Below are 14,421 nucleotides of genomic sequence, written 5' to 3' on the forward strand. Positions count from 1 at the left end.
TAGACCTAGTGTTGTCAGGTCGAGTAACCGGGCCTTAATGGACCTAGAGTTGTCATCAGACCGAGTAACCGGGCGGATCAATCTCCGGGCCGAGCTGATACACTTTTTTGATGAAGCCAAGTGAAGCACTGAGCCGTAGCCATCTTTTGGTCGGGAACCGCTTACTTAGGCCGGCGTCCTGGACCGGCTTAGCGGGCCAAATCTTCTATTTTATGGGTTGGACGTTGTAGAGGGATGCAATTCATCCCCTCCATTTACTAGACAAACCCCGGGTGAAACAAAATTAGTGGTTAGTTAAACAACCCTACCTAGGGATTTGAAAATTCTATAATTCCTCCAGCTCTATTTGGCCACTCTCTCGACTCTGGCCAACTATCATTTTCTTCCTCTTCCTTCTCCGTCATTTTTGAAACGATATCATGCTCCACTGAACCTCTTCCCACGAGCTCTCTTACTAGTTCTTTTGAACGGAAAATTCAAATCCAATCCACCACTTCCTCTGATCATCCCTTCCTCATCCCCAAACTCCCCGGACGATGGATCTACCTAGTCTAGCTTTGATCCTCCGAGCCGCCGCACTCAGCCCTAACCCCGATGAACGGAAAGCTTCTGAGCGGAAACTCAATCAGGTCTTGAAATTCTCTAATAAGCAGAAGATTGTTCAATGATGATGCCACTTCTTAACAGATCGCTATTGCTTGATTTCAATGCTGTTGCAGTTAGGACTTACTATTTCTAATAAGACTAAGTTCAATTTTGATTATTCAAAGATGTGTTTTCAGTTGCAGCACACGCCACAGCATTTGGTGAGACTGTTGCAGATAGCCGTGGATGGGAACTGCGATATGGCAGTGCGTCAAATTGCTAGTATTCAGTTCAAGAACTTCATCGCTAAGAACTGGTCACCTGAGGGTTCGAGTGCAGGAGAGCAGCAGAGGATATTGCAAAGCGACAAACAATTGGTGAGGGACAACATCCTCGTCTATGTCACTCAAGTTCCAACCTTACTCAGGTACATTTGCTAGTTATCATTCTATTCATTTGGCTTCTTTTTTTTATTGGCTCGATTATTTGTTGTTTCTGGTAATTTGTATGCCTGACGTCTGTGTGATTTTGTGAAAAGATGACATAACTTGTCTCATAGACTCATATATGTATCATGCATCTGTATATGTGTATTTGCATTGTTCTTAGTCGCTACATGTCATGAAACAGTGGATGGTGGATGATATCTTGAGAAGTTGGCATTTAATTTCTATAAGCCTTTGATTAACAACCTGATTTTTTTTTCTCAACGCCAATTATAATCGTCCTAATTTTCCCATCTAATTTCCTTATTCAGATCACAACTTGGAGAGTGCCTCAAGACTATTATACATGCTGACTACCCAGAACAATGGCCGCGTCTTCTGGATTGGGTGAACTACAACTTGCAGAATCAACAAATCTACGGAGCTTTGTTTGTGTTGCGGATACTCTCTAGAAAATATGAGTAAGTTACATCACTTTCCATTCCATAATCTCATTCCCATGTGTATGATTCGAAAATTTGTTAGTAAAAATTTGGTAGGATTGTCTGCGACGGCAGTAGCGCACATTTGACTGTTTTAGTGTAGCACACCGAGTAAAAACCTTAGGTGGTAGCCACTCCTGAGTAGAAAAGTTAAGGGAAGCGACAATTGTATTGGAAAAGGAGTGTTAAGTGTTGAAAAGTGTAGAATACAATACAATAGTGTAAGAGAATCTCATTTTTTATGCATAAGTAACGCATCCCCTTGATCCTGTGTCATAATTTTGTTTTCTAGGTTCAAGTCAGACGAAGAGAGAACACCTGTTACCCGCATTGTGGAGGAGACGTTTCCTCTACTTTTGACTATTTTTAATGGCCTAATCCGGATAGAAAATCCATCACCGGAGATAGCAGAACTTATGAAGCTGATATGCAAAATATTTTGGTCATCCATATATGTAAGTCGCTAGTGAAATCAGTAAATTGTGCTTCTCTCTTTGGAATATTACATATTGTTTTTCCTAATGTTAGTATGCATATACCCAAAAGCCAATTGAAACTAGTTTAAGTGCTTTGTTCAGTATTTATTTATCGAAGTGTAAGATGTGGGACAAGGACTCCCTGATAGGTGGTTACATCTCCACTTGTGATCACTGTCTCTGTTTTTCTAGTATTTGAGATTATCACTTGCATTGCATGGTGTCTTATCATATTGGAAATAGGCAACTTAGCTAGTTGAACTCCGCTCTGGTTTAGCGAAACCCCAATTAATAAACCGAAGATTGGCATTATAGGCTTCCTAAAGCTATCCATGTTCTTGTTCTCTTTTCATGATGATTTATGATACCCTGATCTTCATTTTCTGTTACTTTCCAAAGGTATGATTCATTTCGCGTATTATCTTCTGTGGCAGCTGGAGCTCCCAAAGAAATTATATGATATAAACGTATTCAATGCTTGGATGATTTTCTTCTTAACTGTTTCGGAGCGTCCTGTTCCAGTTGAAGGCCAGCCTACGGATCCGGAACTTAGAAAATCTTGGGGCTGGTGGAAGGTCAAGAAGTGGACAGTGCAAATCTTAAACAGACTCGACAGTCGGTATGTCTCTGAAGCTTATATGTTGTTGAACGAAAAGTACTCTTGGAAGGTCCATTGAAATTTTGTGAAAAATCGTTGGTACAGGTTTGGAGACCCAACACTTCAAACTCCAGAAAGCAAACCTTTTGCTCAAATGTTTCAAAAGAGTTATGCAGGCAGGATTTTGGAAGGCCACCTGAAATTTCTCAATACAATTCGTGTTGGAGGCTATCTTCCTGATAGAATAACCAATCTTCTCCTTCAGTACTTAAGGAACAGGTTTGTGATACAGTTAGTTTCATTGGCATACTCGTATACATTCAGTATGCCCACCTGGCTGACTTAAATTCACATTTCCCTGTAGATTTGGTTTTTGGTCAGCGAATTTAAACTTACTGATTTAATCAGAACACTTTGAGATGTTTATATGTTTTTGTAATTTCACACTATTCTAGCTTTTATCATGTATTAAATTGTATTCTTCCATAAAAACACTACTACTGTATTTTTGGCATGTGGCATTTCTCGTTGAAGGGAGTTCTTTATCCTTTGACACTAATTCATTGTATCTTCAGCATCTCGAAGAAAAGCACGTACGATTTGCTGCTGCCTCGGCTTGATGTTCTGCTTTTTGAGATTGTTTTCCCTCTAATGTGCTTTACTGACTCTGATCAAAAACTTTGGGAGGAAGACCCACATGAATATGTGAGGAAAGGTTACAGTAAGTATTAAAAAAATAGTGGTTTTCTTGAAAAATTTAAAACATCATATTTATTGATATCTGCTGTGCTGCATTGCAGATATTATTGAAGACTTGTACAGTCCGCGAACAGCTTCTATGGATTTTGTAAATGAGTTGGTTAAAAAACGTGGGAAAGAGAACCTTCCTAAATTTGTTCAGTTTGTTGTAGGGATCTTCAGGAGGTATTCCCTTTGAGCTCTTCTGCTTCGGTCATTTTCTTCCTGTTGTGAACTTGTTTTCCAACTGTTTGTAGTTATGACGATGCTCCTGCTGAACATAAGCCTTATCGTCGAAAAGATGGCGCGATGCTTGCTGTCGGAGCTCTCTGTGATAAACTGAAGCAAACGGATCCCTATAAATCTGAACTAGAGCATATGTTGGTGCAATATATTTTTCCTGAATTCAATAGTCCAGCTGGACATCTTAGAGCGAAGGTATTCATTGTTTTGGCTTCTTAAACTTTGTCATGGATGCCTCAGCAATTTATGGTTGCCATAGTAATGGTTCTGCTATACTTATCAATTTATTTGAGAACTCTCTGCATCATTTCTTGAAATAACTGTTGAACGAGAGAAGAAATTAAAAAAGGATAAATGATTGCGATATTTGGTCGACTTCTGCAAAGTTGTGGATATTTTAGGATGGACTTCCTATATGTCCAGTATTAGATAGTATATTCTTTGGGAGTCCCTTGATCTTTTAACGATTGTTTTTTTTTTTGATGTAGGCCGCATGGGTAGCTGGGCAATATGCCCATATCAACTTCTCAGATCAGAACAATTTTCGTAAAGCATGGCACAGTGTTGTCTCGGGAATGCGCGATCCTGATCTCCCTGTCCGTGTTGATTCAGTTTTTGCATTGCGTTCATTTGTTGAGGCGTGCAAGGGTATGTGATTTTCTCCTATTCATTTATATGTGTGATTCTGTTTGCATTTTTTTACCCGTGTGCGTTGTCTTCTTGAATGTGGCTGATTAAAACTCTGGTCAAACTTGCAGATTTGAATGAGATACGTCCAATCCTCCCTCAGTTACTTGATGGTAGGTAACCCTTATTATAAAAACTAGATGGTCTGCATCGTCGGAGTAAACTCATGCCTTCAACTTAATGGTAATCTTGCTCCTATCAGAATTTTTCAAACTCATGAATGAGGTGGAGAACGAAGACCTTGTTTTTACGTTGGAAACCATTGTGGATAAGTTCGGTGAAGAGATGGCCCCTTATGCTTTTGGATTATGCCAAAATCTGGTAAGAAAACGAGCTCTCTCGTGTGTATAGTTGTGTTTTGAATAATTTAAACTTTGAGATGTATTTATTTCTGCCTCTCCTTTTACTCAGGCGGCTGCATTTTGGAGGTGCTTAAACACGTCAGAAGCCAGTGATGATTCGGATGATATGGGAGCTTTAGCTGCAGTTGGTTGTTTGCGTGCCATATGTACAATCCTTGAATCTGTTAGCAGTCTTCCTCAGCTGTTTGTTGAAATAGAACCAACGATACTTCCGATAATGCAGAAAATGTTGACCAGTGATGGCCAAGGTAAACTGATGTATAAAAATTCTTAGTCCTTAGTTTGTGGACTCCAAGCATATTTAAGTTATGTTATGTCTAGATGATGGGTTTATGGACTGAATTTGTTAACCATTTTGATTCATTAGCGGCATCAGATCTCAGTATCATTCATTTCCTTTTCCAACTATATTAATATTGAAATTCATTTCCCTTTCCAACTATATTAATATGGAAAATAAAGCATTTAAATTCTCATTCTATTTGCTTTGGCAGATGTATTTGAAGAAGTTTTGGAGATTGCATCATACATGACCTTTTATTCACCTAACATTTCCTTGGGAATATGGAGTCTCTGGCCATTAATCGTGGAAGCGTTGGTTGATTGGGCAATTGATTACTTTTCAAGTATGGCTTTTCTCATATTTGTTTTCTGTATAGTTTGTCAATGAGGAACTTCCATTCACTAAGTTTTTTTTTTGGTCAAACCCATTCTTCGTCTTCCATTCACTAAGTTATTCTTTGAAAATTTAGATATTTTGGTACCGATGGACAACTTTATATCAAGGGGAACTGCTCATTTCCTCACTTGTAAGGAGCCCGACTACCAGCAAAGCCTGTATAACGTTCTTTCAACTGTAAGTATATCTTCCAATTGTTATAGTTCATGTATATGGTCTGTACTTGTTGTATTCTGAACTGTAAGGGTATACAATTTTGTACGTATCATGAAGGATATAATCTTCCTTTATTGTATAACATAAATTGCAAGTTACCCATGCCTTCTGGCACAAAGATTTTTGGCCGCGAGTGTATTGGGTAACACTAAAAATATATTCATTTACCACTAAATTATAACAATTCTTGCTGCCGTAGTTGTACATATATAAGCATTTCCCAAGTTTCTTTACCCAAGCAAATCAGTCATCAGTCTACATAACAATACCATTTGTTACCTTCGTAGCTAATTTATATCTCACGTTTCTATTTCTACAGCTTATGACCGACAGAAACATAGAAGACAGTGAAATTGAATCTGCTCCAAAGCTTATTGAAGTTGTTTTCCAGAATTGCAAAGGGCATGTGGATCACTGGGTTGAACCATATCTGCGACTCACTATTGATCGGTTACAACGAGCAGAGACTTCGTACTTAAAATCTCTTCTTGTACAAGTGGTAAGAACTAATTTAAAATCTCTCTTACAAGTGGTAAGAACTAAGTGGAGAGTTTTTTTACTTGCTGTGCTTCCAACTTGCCAGTTTATTCTTTCAATGTCACTATATGAATCAGGCGGGCTTGCATTGATTTTATGCAATTGCTGTGTTGATGATTACAGTGATGAATTGAACTGTCTTTGCAAGGAACCACAATTATATCTGCTACATCTTAGATTTTGCTTTATTGATCAAGATCTCAAAGAAAATCATGATGTGTATTTGCAGGTGGCAAATATGCTTTACTACAATCCAAGTTTGACGTTTGGTGTATTGCATAACACAGGGCTTGCTTCAATAGTGTTTGATCTTTGGTTCCTGATGCTGCAACAAAAGAAAAAGAGTGGCCTGCCAGCAAATTTCAAACGGTAACTTCGATGCTATATAATATGTCTATCTTGTTCGTGGTAGCTTAAGTGTAATGGTTAACTGATGAAGTGGTTTCTCTAATTATACCAGGGAACATGATAAAAAGGTTTGCTGCTTGGGTTTGACTTCATTACTTGCTCTCCCGGGTGGTCAATTCCCCGACGAAGCTATGCAGCGTGTTTTCAGGGCAACACTTGATCTTCTAGTTGCATATAAGAATCAGCTAGCTGGTATGTTGTGCTCATCTTCCATTTTTCTGTCAACATGGTGTGGTAACGTTTACAATTACTCCTTCCCCATATATCTCGCAGAAGCAGCAAAGGTGACAGAAGTAGATTGTGAGGATGAGATGAATGGACTCGAGAGTAATGATGATGAGTCTGATGGGGAGATGGGGATGGATGATACCGAAGATGGAGATGAAGCAGAAAGCATGAAACTGCAGAAGTTAGCTGCACAGGTTTGTCAAGTGCTTACCGACTTACCTCTGCCAAAGATGTTTTTTGTTTTACTGAAATTGTCTCTTTGCTAATTCCCTTGTTCGTTAGGCAAAGTCCTTCAGATATGTTGATGAAGATGACGATGATTCTGATGATGACTGCAACGATGACGACGAGTTCCAGTCACCTATCGATGAGGTGGACGCCTTTGTATTCTTCGTCGACGCAATCAGAGGTACCGCTACATAAAATGCTCTAATCATCAATCCTAGAGCACACGATACTATAGGGACCTTCATTTTCTCCAGTGTACATCTTGGTTGATTGCGTCCTTGTCAATTAAACAGCTATGCAGGCATCAGATGCGCAGAGGTTTCAGAACCTTAACCAGTCACTGGACTTCACTTATCAGGCGATTGCAAACGGAATAGCACAACACGCAGAGGTGAGAAGAGTGGAGATCGAGAAGGAGAAGCAAAAGAAGGCAGCAGAAGCTGCTGTTACTTTCGTTCCTGCTATATAATCTTTAAGCGTGGAAGTTCAAAGTCATAGCGTCTGAGAAGCACCGAAATTCATTTTGGTGGGATTCTCGTTCATACATATATGCAGCATGCCGTTTACTTCCAGATTATACAAACAAAGGAGCAAGCATATTTTTGTGGATTTTAGCAAAAAAGAAACCGTTATCATCTCCAGAGCCTTGTGAAACCGTGTGGTTGCGGTCAGAAGGCTACAAACAAGGTTTTTTTAGTACTCAGTCCACGTCGCTTACTTCTGCACACATTATGTCTTTTCTTTTTATGTGTTAGTTTTGTTAGGAAAGTTGTTTCGAAATTTTGTGATCTCACATAGAGATCAGCAAAGGTCACTCATCAGGTTGTACCACCATTCTTTCATAAAATGAATAAATCTTATGTTATCATTCAAATTTGTCTTTAATGTATGATGTTCGAAGTCCAACCATAAAAATTTCCTAAAGTTGCTTTTGTAACTAATTATAGAAAACTGCTAAATTATATTAAATCTCTCAAATAACAATACAACAAAAAAACAGAGTTATAGCTTTTATTCATCAGTTTGTTTTGCAAAAATACTAATCTCCTTGAAATGTTTAAAAATATCTTTCTCATCAGTTTGTTTTCATTTATTACAGATATAATCTATATAATCTTTGCTTCTTTTTTTTTCTTTTGGAGAAACAAATAAAAGTAAATCTTACGAAACTTTGTGAAGTAACAAATGAAGCAAAATAAAAAATAATTTAGAAACCAGAATGAGGTCAAGAGGAAGAACAGCAAGAGAAACCGAAACCTTGTGTAGATCCCTTATTGTCGTCCTTAACGAGACTCACTCGACTGTTCCACTTCAGTTCGGCTTTATGCGTATCGGAGTTGAGTTGTTTCCTGCTAACATTGGCGTAGATGTCACGGATTACCATTTCAAAAGCTGTTTTAACGTTTGTCGAATCGAGAGCCGATGTTTCCATGAAGAATAGTCCTTGTGTTTCCGCTAGGGCTTTGCCTTCTTCCACGCTCACCGCTCTCATGTTGTCTAGGTCGCACTTGTTTCCCACTAGCATCCTCGCCACCGTTGTATCTGAATGTGCTGCCAAAAATAGAAAAAAAAAATCAATTTTTTTTCCAAACCAACATTCATATGGATCTTTACACTGTTTAGACAAACTCAGGGTAAATGTAATAGCATTAGAGAGTTTATGGTTACCTACTAAGAAAATAAGAATTGTCATAATGTTACCTACTCTTAATAGAAAGTGAAAAAAAAACAATGAACACAACTTAATGTTTTATCATGTAAGAGTTAGTTAGGAGTTTGTTTGTCGAATTGTACATTTTACTTCACCAAACGGTCCAAACCTTAAGATCTATCTAATAGTCCTTCGTACAATGGAAAGAATCTAAACCAAACAGCTAATCCACCAAATAAAAAGTACATTTTGTAATTACAGTCAAACCATAGGACCTAACTGCAATATTCAACGTCAACTGCATTTTCAACTTACTCTTGAGCTCATCAAGCCAACGTGCGACGCTTTCGAAGGTGGAGCGACGGCTGATGTCGTAGACGACGAGCGCACCGACGGCGCCGCGGTAGTACGCGGATGTGACGGCACGGAAGCGTTCTTGACCAGCAGTGTCCCAAATCTGAGCTTTGACATCTTTGCCTTCGATCTCCATGCTCTGCGTCTGGAACTCGACGCCGATCGTGGCTTTCGAATGGGCGTTGAACTCGTTTCGCGCGTAGCGAGAGAGTAAGTTCGACTTCCCGACGGCTGAGTCGCCGATTATCACGATCTTGAAGAGGTACTCCTCTCCTCCTTCTTCATCGGACGACATCCTTTTTTTTGCTCTTCCTCTTCTTCTTGTTTATAGAGAGAGAAATATGCGACTGGTTTTTGAGAGAGAGAGAGAGAGAGAGAGGCGCAGAGCTGGCAAGTGGCAAGGAAATGCACAAGACAGGACATACTGCGCATGAAGTGATTCATTTAATTCTCAAATTTAAATTTTTTTTAAAAAAATTAGTATTTTTTAAGTTTTTTTTTAATTATGATCCGTGAAATTCGGTGGAATTAAATTATTATGAGAAGGAATGGGCCAACATATATATGTTCTGTTAATACAAAGGCCCATAATAGTAATATGGGGCATTTTTCGAAAAAATAACTAACAAACCGAAACCCGACCAAACATTTTTTTTTAAAAACCATACCCAAAAAAGTTAAAATCAAATGGATATCCAAATACTTAAAATAAATTCATATTAACTTTTAAAATATATATACATCTAAAAAAAATTATAAACTAAAATTTCATACTCTTAGATATCAATTATGTATTTGATAAAAAAATATCTATTATGTATTTGATAAAAATATATACTTCATCTGTTTCATAAAATATTTCACTTGGAAGCTTTGCACACATATTAAAAAATCATTTAAAAATTTTATTTTACCCTTTGTTCACACACTAAATAAATATCTATTTCTAATTAGTGCATTGAAATAATAGGAATAAAACTGAACTTTTATTTAAAATTTTGCAACGAAAATACAAAACAACACTCTCTATGAAACAAAAACAAAATCTTAAAACGACACTGTGCAGAACGGAGGGAATATGTACATAAAAATTAAATTAACTCAAAAAAACTGAATTACCTAAATATTCTGCTTGAATTATACTCTTTCTATTTCTGAAAAATGCCAAATCGGAACTGAACAGAAAAGCGAATGTCCAGACGTACGTTATAATAATTTTAAAACAGCTCAGGAGGACGGTCGGTCTAAATTCATCAACCGCACTCTTTTATATATAAACTCATCGTATGCTTTAGGGAACACTAATTCACTTTTTGATCAAATTCTAAACTATAGGATATATGAACTGCGGTCATACGTTTTCAATCCACTTTCCTACGATATATATGTTCCCATTACTTAACTTTAATATAAAAATGGAGAAGTTCATGATGAGTTTATACGTCGTAGTCTCATAAGGAGGAAACCCCATATTTTCTCCATCATGGTGTGTTTGATAAATTTGTACCATGCAGTAACTCGGTGAAGACATAACAATTTTTTTATTAACCATTAAATATAAATATTATTATGTTTTTGTCAACCACTCAGTAAATATTGTAATGATGCCCTTAAATTTCTTTTTTCTAAACCATTAAAACACAACAAATTTGTACCATGCAGTACATTGTATAACTTTTCCACTTTGACGATGACTTCTGTCGGAAACTATCCCGCAAGTGTTTATTTGTTTTTCAATCAAAAAGTGTTTCTTTGTTCTATAACAAAGTATGTACCGCGAATATTTCTACGCATCTTTTTTACTTTTAGAAATCATCTACTTCGAATCATATAAACACAACATGTAAAAAGAATAAATAGCCTATATGTTCTCACTCTCATATATAAAATTGAAGGAGAGTGATCCTAATGCTGGTCAAAGTTTCTTATCAGGAAAAAAATACATTGGTCAAAGTTTCAACTAGAAAGAATGTTTAGTTAGTCAATTCTAATTTGCATGAAACATTTATTATTAAGTAAAAAGGACGATATAAAGTGAAATAAACGACACAAATAAAACATATTATTGTTCACAAACTACAACAATATTAATTTAGAGCTAAGATTGTTTGAAAATAAAATCCTACTAGGGAGAATATTTGATTTGTCAATCCTTGTTTTTTATGTCGCCTTGTTAGTCAATGTGCATACAACATAAAAGTAGAAAGGATATACGTTGCAATTTCCAATATAAAATGTGATAGATAAAACATTTTCTAATTTTAAATATAGACCTTTCAAACTAGTAAATAAAAAAAAAAAATAGTAAACAAGTAAACTAAAAAGATTCTAGCTCTAAATACTTTTGGTAGTAAATTTGTAATGCGTGAACAATTTGTTTGTTTTTTGTAATATATTATCGTATGTCTTTTTATCTATATAGTGAAGCGCATTTGTCAAACATTGTTGTCTTTATTTCGTTTACAGCGTTGAAAAGATGACTGATAATTAAACCAATTTATAATGTTTTAAAGGTATACACTATAATTTAATCATATACAATAGAAATAAATGCAGACACAAAAAAAAATAAAAATATACAATCTCAATATTTTTTTTTTTTTTGGTAAAATGTTAAATTACAATCTCCACTTTCTTGTGATCTAAGGAAATTGTTGTGATTATCCGCAATTTATACATTATATATAAACTTATAAGTATTTGTTCCATCTAAAAGACCCTAAACCTATCTTGGATCACTCTAGGGCTAGAAAATATTACAATACAACATATGATCAGAGACAGAAGAAAGTAAATCCACGACGTTGGTCCAATGCACCCTTCGTTGTCCCTTCAAGAACATCATATTCTCACCCTTTCTCTTCAAAAACTCCAAGGAAAAATTGTCATTATCCTTTTCTTTATCAGAATCGGCTGACCTCGAGTTTATTCTTCTCCGGTTGAGAAGATCGATATAAGTCCCTAGATCGTGAACGCAAGAAATGTTTTGAACATCAAAGAAATCTAGTGTGAGTTGGACCCCAACATGAGCATAACATGAACAACTCCATGGAAGCTCATAAAACCCACCTAAAACCCTAAAATTCTCATTGAATAAAACGCCTGGAAGTTTAGTGATCGGATCGTTAACGTTAGTGATCCTCAAAACCTTAACTCCCAGCTCCTCACAACGTTTCTTGAACCCCAAGTTACCAACCCTAGGACCTGCGAAAGAGAAGACCGTTATGGGAACATCCCTCTCGCCCATCCTCCGGTTTAAACCTAGCTCCGCAATGTCGTAAGCAAGAAGATGAGCCAATGAGCTTCCCATGCTATGTCCAGCGAGTGTTATACTCATATCTTCTCCTTTATACTTATTCACCAATCTCGATATCTCGGACAGAAGCTGCTGTCTGCAGCTCTCTAGTCCGAACTTGCTCTCACTCTCATCAGATGTGTATAAACTCAAGAACCCTGATTCCACCTTCACCTCGGGACGTGCATTATGAGGATCGAACCTAGCCGGAGCCAAAGAGCTCATGAAGTTCGTGACCCATTCAGGATTAGTTACCGTTCCACGAAACGTCACCACAATGTCTCTCCTCCCTAAACGTTTTACCGATTCATCAGATGAAACTGCGACGTAACCTACCCAACGTGCGCCCCTATTGGCCTCGTTCTGGATCGGACTGATGCTGATGTTGATATCCGGCGTGGCGTAGATGTATTTGGTGACTTGGTACTCCTCAGCCTGGTCGACTCCGGTTTCTTGAAGTAGGGTTTGTTTGCCATACTTGCAGTTCAAGTAACGTTTTGAATTAGGGTTTAGGTCGAAGGCTTTGTAACATGTTGAGACTAAGTTGCCGTAGCGAGTGATCTCTTGTTGGAGAAGAGGGTTTAAAGTAGGTTCGATGAGATCTTTCCAGTTGTTACACCCTTGTATCTCTCTCCAAACCCTAGCTAACGGTGCCTGAGCACGAGATACAAGAGGAGAAGCAACAGGAGAAGTAAGAATATGTGGTGCTAATACAGCAGAAGAAGAGGAAGAGGAAGAAGACGAAACTACGAGTCTTTTGGCGGTGGTTTTGGAATTGGGGAGAGAGACAACATGAGGAAGAACAAGAGTTTGGTCTGATTTTAGAAATGGAACATGTTTCGGATTAGGGCTTTGAAACAAGGACTTAGCCGCCATTATTGGAAGAAAATGTAAAGGATAGAGAGAGAAGTTCGTGGAAGTGTTAAGAGATAAAAAGTATGTGTAGGCGTACTTATAGTGTGCATGGAGAGAGTTCAGCATGTTTTGGCGTGTATTTGACTGAAAAACGATCAAAGGTTAAAATATTCAAATTACGATCATGTTTTGGGGACAATTAAGAATTATTTTATGTGGTTGGTATTCTATATTATTGATTTTTTTAATTTCTTCTTGCAGTTCTTCCCTAGTTCAGTCTTTTATACGCGTTACCATAGTCCATAGCATGTGTATGTGAATGCAAAATAAAATAATGAATTATCGTTAACTCCATGATACCAACCTCGTACGTATATATCTAGAGAATATACTCATTCCAAATTCAGATTAGTCCGAGTGCCCATTTCACCATAAATTAACGTAGTCAGCTGATTCTGGTTTGGATCGGAAAACCATTGAGTAAGACCCTTTTAACCTCTTTGGTTAACTATTTATAGGTGATCCGGTAGCCGGTAGGGTCAGGTCAGTATTGAACTGGAGCCAAGGGCTTGTATCTGGTCTGTTTCTATAACTAACTTAAATTGCTGGACTAACCTTTGGACGAGCCAGCCCGACCAGTAAAGCCTTAGTGACCAGGTTTTAACTGGACCAGAGTCCAACTCTAACCCCAATGTAAAAACACGGGTAGGGGCGTCCCTGAAATGTTGGAGGCCTAAAACGATTTAGTGAAGGTTTTAAAAAAATTTTTTTTTACAAATTCGGAATCCTAATTCTATGTAAAATTATTTAAAAAGTTTGGGAGCCTTAAGCCGATGTTTCAATTTGTTGTGCTCAGGACCACCCCTGAACACACGACAAATCAACATGTTCAATTCTAGTCCAACATTCCAATGTTACCTTTAAAATACACTAGCGTATAGTGTGTTATTGATAAAAGTTGAAATGATATATCAATTTTAGTTCAAAGGTATCAACTTTTTACTGCAAAATTTATATCCCAATTTTATTCATTGTAACTGAGATGCACCTGGTATTTTTAAAATGAATCAACAACAAATCCATAAAGATTCTGCAAATCACATATGTTTTGTCATATGTCTATTGCCTTCTCTCTCTTTTTTTTTTAACACCGTCATATAATCATAGTTTTTCTTTTTTGATGCAAGTCATATAATCATAGTTTTTTTTTACAAAAGTCATATAATCATAGTTAGGAAAATGTAACAACTAAAGCAGAAAAAGTTCAATGAACTTTTTCTACGTTGTTTCCGAAAAAAAGAGTCAGTTATTTAGTTATGTTTTAGGTCTTGTAGTTTTTTTTGGCTTTGCGAC

General features: G+C 37.1%; 3 protein-coding genes across 5 annotated transcripts; 1 reads left to right on the forward strand and 2 right to left on the reverse strand.

The window, feature by feature from the left end:
• The first annotated feature begins 313 nt into the window (after positions 1-313).
• LOC106387995 (importin beta-like SAD2) lies at positions 314-7,787 on the forward strand. 3 transcript variants are annotated; one of them, XM_048752426.1, is made up of 21 exons: positions 314-629; positions 771-1,012; positions 1,343-1,492; positions 1,806-1,968; positions 2,424-2,608; positions 2,693-2,866; positions 3,163-3,308; positions 3,388-3,511; positions 3,583-3,763; positions 4,057-4,216; positions 4,327-4,368; positions 4,458-4,576; positions 4,667-4,865; positions 5,112-5,243; positions 5,370-5,473; positions 5,832-6,011; positions 6,279-6,418; positions 6,510-6,649; positions 6,731-6,879; positions 6,968-7,094; positions 7,207-7,787. In XM_048752426.1, exons 1-21 carry the CDS (start codon positions 537-539, stop codon positions 7,380-7,382), a joined length of 3,126 nt encoding a protein of 1,041 aa, XP_048608383.1. In that variant the 5' UTR covers positions 314-536; the 3' UTR covers positions 7,383-7,787. The 3 variants fall into 3 exon arrangements, with proteins under 3 accessions (XP_048608383.1, XP_048608385.1, XP_048608384.1); XM_048752428.1 differs by having other exon boundaries at positions 789-1,012; XM_048752427.1 differs by having other exon boundaries at positions 315-629; positions 783-1,012.
• A 180-nt stretch (positions 7,788-7,967) lies between these two features.
• LOC106385369 (ras-related protein RABA5d) lies at positions 7,968-9,355 on the reverse strand. Its single transcript, XM_013825299.3, has 2 exons — positions 8,880-9,355; positions 7,968-8,464 (listed from the first exon to the last, which is right to left on the reverse strand). The coding sequence occupies exons 1-2, from the start codon at positions 9,211-9,213 to the stop codon at positions 8,139-8,141; spliced, it is 660 nt and encodes a 219-aa protein (XP_013680753.1). The 5' UTR covers positions 9,214-9,355; the 3' UTR covers positions 7,968-8,138.
• A 1,877-nt stretch (positions 9,356-11,232) lies between these two features.
• LOC106383872 (phospholipase A1-Ialpha2, chloroplastic-like) lies at positions 11,233-14,331 on the reverse strand. The gene has a single exon (XM_013823925.2). The coding sequence runs from the start codon at positions 13,192-13,194 to the stop codon at positions 11,665-11,667; it is 1,530 nt and encodes a 509-aa protein (XP_013679379.2). The 5' UTR covers positions 13,195-14,331; the 3' UTR covers positions 11,233-11,664.
• Positions 14,332-14,421: the final 90 nt, after the last annotated feature.

Source organism: Brassica napus, chromosome C3, assembly GCF_020379485.1.
Source record: "Brassica napus cultivar Da-Ae chromosome C3, Da-Ae, whole genome shotgun sequence".
Lineage (NCBI taxonomy): Eukaryota > Viridiplantae > Streptophyta > Magnoliopsida > Brassicales > Brassicaceae > Brassica > Brassica napus.